Here is a 10,000-nt window from a genome sequence, read left to right as displayed (position 1 = left end):
AAACTTCCACTGTATCAACTAGTGTCAGTACTTCCTCTTCCTCCTTTACTGTAATTAAAAAAGACAGCCCCACAACACCATCTATTAGTTATTACTCATCCTCCTTTACTATACCAAGGGATACCCTCTCTACATCCTCCATGGTCAGTACTTCTTCTACTTCCTCCAGTGTATCCATTACTCAGACTTCCTCTCTACCATATACACTTAGTAGTCTCTTTTCTTAGAATATTATACTCATTAGTGAAACTTTTACCTGTCAAATCTTAGTACACATCCCTCTTCTACTGTTCCTACAACTAACATCTCTTTTACACCATCAACTGTTAGTATTTATTCTTCTCCCTCCACTGGGCCCACAATTGAATCCTCTATTACATTATCTAGCCTTTCATCCACTACTGTACCTACAAATGACACCTCCTTTACACCTTGTTCTGTTAGTTATTCTTCACCCTCTTCTAATGTATCAAAACATAGACACCTCTACATCATCTAGCATTAGTATTTCCTCTTCTTCATCAAGTATTCTGACTATTAGTACTTTATCTTACTCCTCTTCTGTACCCACTAATGAGATGTCATCTACATCATCCATCATTATCACTTCATCTTCCTTCTCTAGTGAAACCAAAAGAGACACTTTCTCTTTATCATTTACTTTGAGTATTCCATCTTCCTCCTTCCCCTTATCCATCATCCACTATTGATTCATCTTCTGTTTCCTCTAATATCTCCATTCTACTAGGTAAGCCTCATCTACTTTATCTAGTGGTAGTAAATCCTCTTCCCTCTCCAATGTACCAACTGTTGAGGCATCCTGTCCACCATCTAATCTTAATACTTGCTCTTCCCATAAGTGACTTCTACTATACACTATCCACTCTTGGTGTTTCCTCTTCCTACTCCACTGTACTCACTTGTGAAACTTCCACTACATTACCTAGTGTTAGTACTCCCTCCTCCTCCTCTAATTTACTTCTCTTCATTATCCACTGGTAGTGCATCATTTTTCTTCTCCATTGTACTGAAAAGTGAAACTTCCTGTATGTTATACAGTTAGTAAATCCTTTTTTTCCTTCACAATGTCAACTAGTTATGCCTCAGCTACATCATATAGTGTTCATATGTGCTTTCCACTTTTCTCACTGTACCAAAATGGGAAACCTCCACTACATAATCTGGGGTTAGGGCATCCTCATCATTCTCCTCTACATTATATACTGTATTGTTATCATATCCTCTTCCTCCTCTACTGTACCAAGAAGTGACACCACTACGATACTACAAATAGTAAATCCTCATTATTCTCCACTGTATCCAAAGGTGACACCTTCTCTACATTATCTAGTGTTTGTATTTCCTCTTCCTTTTCTACCTCGTATAGTCTTCATAAATTCCCTTCCTCCTCCATTGTCCACAAGTCGCACCTCCTCTATATCACCTAGTTTTAGTATCTACTGGGCTAAGAAATGACTTATCCACTATATAATCTAGGGTTAGTACATTCTCCACTGTATCCACAAGTTAAACCTCGTCTTCATTACATAGTGTATGTACTTTCTCTTCCTCCTCTACTGTACCAAGAAATGACACCACTACATAATCTAGGTTAGTACATTCTTATCATTCTCCACTGTATCGAAAAGTGACATTTCCTCTACTTTATCTAGTGCTATTATTTTCTCCCATAATTTCCCAAGAGTGTCACTTACTCTTCATCATCCTGTGTTAGCACATTTCCTCCTCCACTGAACCCAAATGTGAAACTTTCTCTATATCATACACTTGGTTTGTTCCGACACTAAATAAAAAAATCTTTCCCTCTTTATTAGGGATATACTTTCAGCAAAGCTGGAAGACTAGTCATAAGACTTTTAGTGAGATGTAACTTCCCCACCGCTAATTAGGGAGTTAGTACCAGCTATCCCACTCACTCACACACACACACCTGTGATGTGTCACTTTTTTTTTTTTGGCTCTGCTGACAGCGACGTCGTCTCTCTCAGCCTCCCAATTCTGGCTAACATATTTTTGCTTTCTCTTTTCAGGTGTGACTTTTTTTCTTCTTAGGCCATCATGCGGACATGTACAGGACCTGAGGGGTGCTAATGCAGCATCTTCATGTCCTCGGTGAAGACCGACCCTCACTTGTAGGCTCTGACCTGCAGAGGATGGTTTTGTATGCAGGACGATACCTGCGAGGAATGCCAGATGTGGTCTTCCTCCCAGTGGAAGAAGTTTGGACAGCAGCATAAGAAGTCTAAGAAAGATTTTTCTTTAACTCCTCGATCTCCTGCTTGCTTGTTTTCCTCCAGGGAACGATCAAACAGGAGTGTTGACCATTTAACACCAGTACAACCCTGTGGTTTAAAGGGCGATGTCGCTTCTCCTAGCAAAGCGGTGTCACCCTTTCCCGCAGGGTGCCCTTTTCTCTTGATAATCATTCGTAGATTTGGTCTTGTTTGGATGTTGATGGTCCCCCGTCGAAGGAAGGCCTCGTCGAGCTACTGCATTTGGGAGCTGAGAGGAAATGAACACCGGCTTCTTCAGAGGTGGAGTTGGGTCCCCCTCCGCGGGGCTCTGAAGGTTTCGTGCAGGAGGAGTTCCCTGCTTCCGCTGCCAGCATTGTTCTGCCAGCACCAAGTTACCTACCTTCACCTGCCGCAGCTGCTGCTACTGAAGAATGCGCTTCCCCTTGTTTTGAGTTCACTTGGCCTGCGGAGAGGTAGCAAGGTCTGAGAAATGTTCCTGTTCTATTAAGTGGTCACCTTTCCTGTTTGCAGGTAAGGGCCTCCCCTGAATGGTCTCCACCAAGTGGTTCGTCTAGTCGTCACCCTGCCTCGCCTCCACCATTCTCCAGCCCTTTGGAGCATAATTCACCTGTGGAGAATGCTTGCCCCTCGTGAGTTCGACGCACACTATTGTCTCAGCCTGCTCCTGAGCCTAAGTCTAGGACTGCTCATTGTTCCCCTATGGGAACCCACGCGCTCTTGTCCCCAGAGTGCAGTACGAGCAGTGCTTCTTACCATTCACCCTTGCCCTACAGGCTGAAAGGAGTTAACATTTCCTCTTCATTGGAGTTGTCTCTCCTCATATTGAGTTTTGAACATACATGCCCTCAAAGTTAGACCACCCCCATGGAACATGGTTCGCGTCCTTCAGTTCCTGAAGGGTGCTCCCTACGAACGATTACGCCAGGCCTTAGATTGTCACCTGACTCTGAAGATGGTTTTCTTACTTCAGCTCAGAGAGTTAGTGAGCTCCATGGTCTTTCCTATGACATCTCCCTTTCAAAAGGATTGGTGGAGGTAATGCTTGGCTTCATCCCCGAGTTTATTGCCAAGACTAAAAATATGGGAGTAACGGATCCTAGACTCAGGCCCATTCTGATTGATAGTCTTTGAAATGTAACCGATGATCCAGATCAACTATTACTTTGTCCAGTTATGAGTTTGAGGTATTATCTAAAAAGAACAGCAGCAGCTCGTCCCCGAGTGTCGACACTCTTTGGCAACATGGGGAAGGTCAAACTAAGGATCGTCAATAACACCATCTCTGCTTAGATTCGCAAGGTTATAGTACTAGCTTGGAATCCCGCTCCTCCTCCAACGAGATGACCCCAGAGCTCATGACGTCATGGGCATCAGCACAACTCTGGCCTTCAAGAAGAATTATTCTATGACGCAGGTCTTACATGGGGGTGTGAGGAAGCGTCAGACGACCTCCACTGCCCACTACCTGCAACACGTGACGTACAGGAACATGGAGACATCCTCCATTGGCCCTGTGATGGATGCACAACAAGTGGTTTAGATACTCCAGGTTCCTTGATAGACAAGTAGAAGATGGTTGAGGGCAGAAATCACCTGGGATTAGTCTGGGATGAATGTTAAGAGTGACTGGCTCTTTCTATTTTTCATATTCCCCTCTCTTGGGGAACAGCACTTATGGTCCTCTGCAAGCTGGCCTCATTGTAGGTAAAACCATTTCCCTTGTGTAACTTAGTATACAAATAATACGTGTTGCATCCCTATACTCTATGGCAAGGTGGGATTGGGTAAAGTCTGTGGTTAATTCAAAGGTTTTTACGTGTCTCAGAATTCTTACTTAGACCAGTCACATTGCTAGTATCAACAAGCACACAGATTGCTCAGGCCACTAATCATGCTTTGCACGGAGTTTAGCGAGGTGTCAGGGTTTTTCTCTGTTATGTGGTGAGCACTTGCAGGAAAACCCCTAGTCAAAAACCAGCCAGTGGGTTCAGACTTCCACCGACCTAAAGGGAATGACAAATTTAAAAATAATTCTATTTTTCTTAACGATACAAACCTCGAGCTCTTTCTAGAAATTTGGCCCGCCATCACCTGTCCCCCTATGAGTTTTGCCTGCAATCAAAAGTGGAAAGACAACACTGGTGTGTGTGTGAGCTGGGTAACTGGTACTACCTCACTTACACCCCCTAACTAGCGGTGGGGTAGTTACACCTCGCTAAAAGTCTTATGGTTAGTCTTCCAGCTTCGCTGAAAGTACATCCTTAATAAAAATATGAAAAATACAATTGATTTTCAAAATTGCCGTATTTCCACTTGATTGATTAATTGATTTGAGGTTTTCTAGCATCCTGACATCTAAATTATTTCCTCTTTCTCCTCCACACTGCCCACTTGTTAATTCTCCACTAGATTATAAAGTATTAGTTCATCCTCTTCATCCTTTGTTGTCTGCAATTGACACTTCAATTTGGGGTTATTACATCTGCATTATTCTTTACTGTACCCACAAGTGACACCTCTACATCATTCACTATTAGCTCTTTCTCCTGCACTCTACCTGGAAGTGACACTTTTACATCATCCCATGTTAGAACTTCCTCATTCTCCTCTATATTACCAAGTGACAGCTATTTTACATCATCCAGTCTTAGAACCTCCTCTTCCTCTCTATCTTCTATTTACTGAGGGTTAACACATCCTCTGTGCCATCCATTGTTAGTACCTATGTTTCTTCCACAACCGAACCTACAAGTGACACCTCCTATAAATCATCATCTTTTTAGTTATTCTTCATCATTTTCTACTATACCAAAAGATGCAGGACTTCCTCTCCTGCCTTCACTTTACCCAGAAGTGACATTTCTACACCATCCTTTGTTGATTATTCCTAATTCTCTTCTACTGCACCACGTTAGTACTTAGTTTTCTGACTCTACTGTACACGAGTGGCACTATTCTTCATTATTTAGTGTTAGTGCTTGTTATTCCACTGTCCCCATACGGGACACATATTCTACATCACCCAACTCTAAGATTTCCTCTTCCATCAATGTATCCACAATTGAGACCTCTTCTACTTCCTCCTACAATGTATCCATCAGTGAGACCTTTCCACTTTCTACTCCTAAGTACTTCCTCTTCCACTATATCCCCTTGTGAAACTCAAGCGTTAGCACATCATCTCCCCCCCCCCTCCACTGTATCCACAGGTGACACCTACTCCACATCATAAATAGTTTACTACTAGGCTACTTCTTTCTCCTCTACTCTTCCCACGAGTGGTACCTCATATTCACTAGCTAGTGTTACTGTTTCCACATCCTGTTCCGTTGTAACCACAACTGACACATTTACACCGTCCATTGTCAATACTTCTCTCTCTTTCAACATACCTATTAATGAGACCTACTCTCCACGCTGGAGGAGGAAGAAGTTGAGGGAGTACTAAACTCCATCTTCCTCCTCCACTGTACCACCATCATACTCTTTCTAGTTTACTGTACCTAATAGTAAAACCTCCATTAAATCATCTCATGGTAAAACCCAATAGTTAAACCTCTATTAAATCATCTCATGGTAAAACCCAATAGTAAAACCTCTATTGAATCATCTCATGGTAAAACTTCGTACTCCTCCTCCACTGTACCAAGTGACACTTATACATCATCAATAGTTAGCGATTCCTCGCCCTCCTCCACTGTATCCACGAATTTACCTCCCCTATTTCATCTGGTGTTGGTTCTTCCTCTTCCTTCTTTACTGTATCCACGATTGGCTCATCCTTTATATCATCTACCATTAATTCTTACTCTTTTTTTTTTTTTTTTCTTTATACCCAGGAGTAAGGCGACCTCTACATCATCCACTGTTAGTAATCCCTGTACCTCCTTTAATGCAACCTTTAGTGAAAACTCCTCTACAACCTCTACTGTTAGTATGACTTAGCTATAGCACTTTGCTATGCATTTTAACATTCTGTAAACACGCATTTTCAAAATCACTTCCATTTTCCGAGTCAGGGTCCCTGAAAATGAAAACAAGAGGAATAAGCATATCAACAAGAGAACCCTTAAACACATTTCTATACAGATAGTGGATCTACCTCATTCATTGTTAGACCTATGTGGTGTCTTGTTTTTAAAAACATGACTGAAAGTCCTGTACTATCTTATATTAAGAGTTACTCATATGTTGGTAACGAACATGACTCATCATTAAAAAATCTCCGTCTGCGAACTTGAATAAAAGAATAAACACGCACAGAGTAATCCGCGAGACTTAACCATTTATGGGTATCATAATCAGTATTTTTACCGAATTTTTCTTACACCTTCATTTACTTCGATTGTGATATTTTATTGCTCTTAAAGTCGAGTATATCGAGGGAAAATTATCCAGATTGTGTCCACATTCATGTATAAGCTACCTGTATATCTTTACTAGTCTGGAGATTTCACTTGACAGAGAAAGAGCTTCTTTAATAGATTGATCAAATACTTGCTGAAATTAAGGTGGCTATTGAAAAAATACTGTAGTGAGTAAAACGTACCTCGAAAAATAACGAACTAACGAGTTCATTATCGTACAGTTAGAATTAGAGGAGAACTAACAAAATTTCTTGCTGTTAAAAACATCTGTAACAACAGTTCCAAAAATTGTAGGAACTTAAGAGCACATTGACAACTGTAAAGAAAACTGAGATACATTTAAAGAGCAATCAAGAATGTGGAAAAAAAAATTGAACTCGAATAGTTCGATAACAAAACAACAAAAAGAACCAAGTATCATGTAGAGGAAAATATCTGACAATATTATTGCAAGAATCTTTTTACATTGATGCTGCTATTACGTTCAGTAGCCCATTTCTTTAGGTAAGTATAGAATACCTTTTCCGTAAAATTTACATTATAATAAAAGTGGGCGTTTTGTGTACGTCACCACCATTCATGATAAATCATTTATATCATAACTGAAAGACTCCTCTCGAATTGTCTAAAGAAAATTAAGGTTTGCAAGAGAGCGTGTTTAGTTCCCAACCCAAATTGATAGTTTGGAAAAAAAATTTAATGATTATCATCAATGCCTTGTTGCATGAAGTCGATAGTGCAACAACTACTGTAAATGAGATTTTGCAAGACACTTGGGACTCTAGACATTTGACTTGAATTTTAGGTCTGTCGTAGGTCTCATCGTTTTCATTTTTATGGCTGAGATTTTTGTTAGAAATGAAAATAAACTGTACGGCAAAAGCCAGACGGGAAAGACAACAGTTACTTCCAGACCATTTCACTGATAGGTAAGCATCTTTAAATCCTATCTAAACATTATAGTTCACTAAAAGTGAACTATGACCAAAAATAGCTAAATGTAAAGGAGCCACAAAAGGAAGATATAGCCTCATTAAAGAGACACTCTTTTAGAAGGGGTTGCAATATTGACCAAAATGGACGTCACTTTAATTTGCAAATTCCATTCTGTGTGTAGAAGAGTGTGAATCCAGCAAACCCCATTGTCAAGAAAGAAGCACAATGTCCCATAGCCCAAGAACTGTCAAAATGTATCTAAATGAGCAGATATAGAAAAGGAACGATTGAGGTGTTATCAGGGCTCCAAAAGACTATTTGAAATGCAAGAAAAGCTGTGCTAACACCAACGGGTATCTCCCCGTTGTGACATTAGCGGCATAGCATATTAGAGAAGTCTAACATACGAGTAGAGAAAATGGTGGAGAGAGAAATGAGTAAAGATAAAGCCAATTATGTAAAGGGAGACTAATCTAGGCCCATCATGCTGCTCGTAAAAAAAGGTCCTGTTTTTTTTCCCTCATACTTTGTTAAATAAAACCATTAGTTAGGTTGGTGACAATAGCTTTTAATTGTTATTATTACTAGCTAAGATACAACTCTAATTGGGAAAGCAGGATACTATAAGCTCAAGGGCTCCAACAGGGAAAATAGCCCAGTGACGAATTGGAAAGTTTACAAATTGAATAAAATATTTATCACATTATTATTATTATTATTATCCAAGCTACAACCCTGGTTTGAAAAGCAGAAAGCTACAAGCCCGAGGTCTCCAACAAGAAAAAAGCCCACCGAGAAAAGGAAATAAGGGAATAGTAAATAAACTATTTGTATAAGTAATGAATAGGAATATTTTAAGATCAGTAACAACGTTAGAATAGATCTATCATATGAAAACTGTAAAAGGAGACCTATAGTTAAATTAACAATTTGTAGTTTCCTTTTTTGTGAAATCGGTAAATCTACAGCTTACAGTAGCTGCTTCAACACGTAAATTTATACAAAATTGATTCATTAATATCAATGTTAACCCTAGATACAGTTCCATTTCATGAAAAATAAGCCTGCATGCATTTTTCTGCTAGAAGTCCCTCTTCGTAAATAGAAAATGATTGCAGTCTGACGGTATGTTTTGTACTAAATTATTCCGCAGCATATACATAATCTGGATTCAAGAGCGGTGGTATGTGAGGAGACAGGTATGGTTTTACTTCTACTGTTGAGTAGTGCTATTTTATGGTCCAATTTTTAAAATAAAGATCTCAACGTTGTTAGAGTACTTAAGCATCGACCTTTTTGTATAAAAGAAAATTTTATAATTATTATAATTATCATTATTACAGGCTATCTATATCAAGAATAATTGATGCCATTTCAGTCAAACCCTGAAGAATGCAACTTCATGAAATTGATCTCTGTAGGACCTTGAAGCAATTTCTACATAGGGATGTCCTTCTGGTAATTTCCTTTGACAAATTGGTAGTGAATACCGGAATTCTGGAGGTGTGGATAATGAAATCAGAATGGATACGAGATGGTGGGTAGATATCGAGTTTCATCTGCATAATATGTCACATCTGTTGAAGTTCAATAGGTAAAATAATATGGTATGTTCCCTTTACTCTGGTCCAAATCGTTCCTCTTGCTGGCCGTATTGTTTTTGTGTATTGTAAGATGTCAGGGTGCCAGAAAACTTTAAATCAATCAATCAATCGTGTATTGTAGACTTCATAAGAGAACTGACAGGACCTGCTGTCACTATTCTGAGAGTGGACATGAGTCCCTCTACGTCGTCCCCACTGAGTTGTGTAGTGGGCATTTCGGTGGTTTCACTCATACTTTGTCTCCAACCTTGATAGTTGCAGGCCCCTCTGAATCGTTTATGTCTGTCCATGTTGGGTGTCGCTACTCATACGCCCATACCGGAACACTGTCTTCTGAGAGACAGATCCCTCTTCCTTCCCCAAATTTAGGCTATATGTTATATGAAAAGGCTGCCTACATTGGGAAAATTTGCACTCTCTCTGTTATTGCCTTGGTCATGTTATGGTTCTTAATGATGATTCCAATCTCCTACACACTGAAAACTTGCTCCAACTCAAGCTGTCTTGAACTTCTAGGTCTTCATTCCTTCATTGGTAAATGATTCTCACTGCATTGTTCCTGTGCAATCTAAATCCCAGAGTAGCTCTGTAATAGAATTTGAGATCACACGAGAAGGTATAATGAACAAAGAAAGAAGAGGTAGGGGTTTTAGTTGAAATTGAGGTATCATTAGTAGGTACGAGTATAGTGGAAGAATGGAAACTACTTTTAGTTGATATATAGGTCTCACTAGTGAGTATAGTGAATGAAAGAAAGGTTATGGTTTTAGTTTATATTGAGTTTTCACTAGTAAGTATAGTGGAGGAAGGAGTGGTG

At 39.8% G+C, this 10,000-nt stretch overlaps 1 protein-coding gene across 1 annotated transcript in view; it reads right to left on the bottom strand.

The window, feature by feature from the left end:
* Positions 1–6,221: 6,221 nt before the first annotated feature.
* LOC137627331 (uncharacterized) overlaps positions 6,222–10,000 on the bottom strand; it is a 20,159-nt gene continuing 16,380 nt past the window's right edge. The window contains exon 7 of the mRNA XM_068358414.1: positions 6,222–6,300. Within this exon, the coding sequence (XP_068214515.1) occupies positions 6,222–6,300 (79 nt within the window). The remainder of the gene's footprint in view (positions 6,301–10,000) is intronic.

Source organism: Palaemon carinicauda, chromosome 35 (genome assembly GCF_036898095.1).
Source record: "Palaemon carinicauda isolate YSFRI2023 chromosome 35, ASM3689809v2, whole genome shotgun sequence".
NCBI lineage: Eukaryota > Metazoa > Arthropoda > Malacostraca > Decapoda > Palaemonidae > Palaemon > Palaemon carinicauda.
Note: the sequence above shows the minus strand (reverse complement) of the source record. Positions and strands in the feature narration are given on the sequence as shown.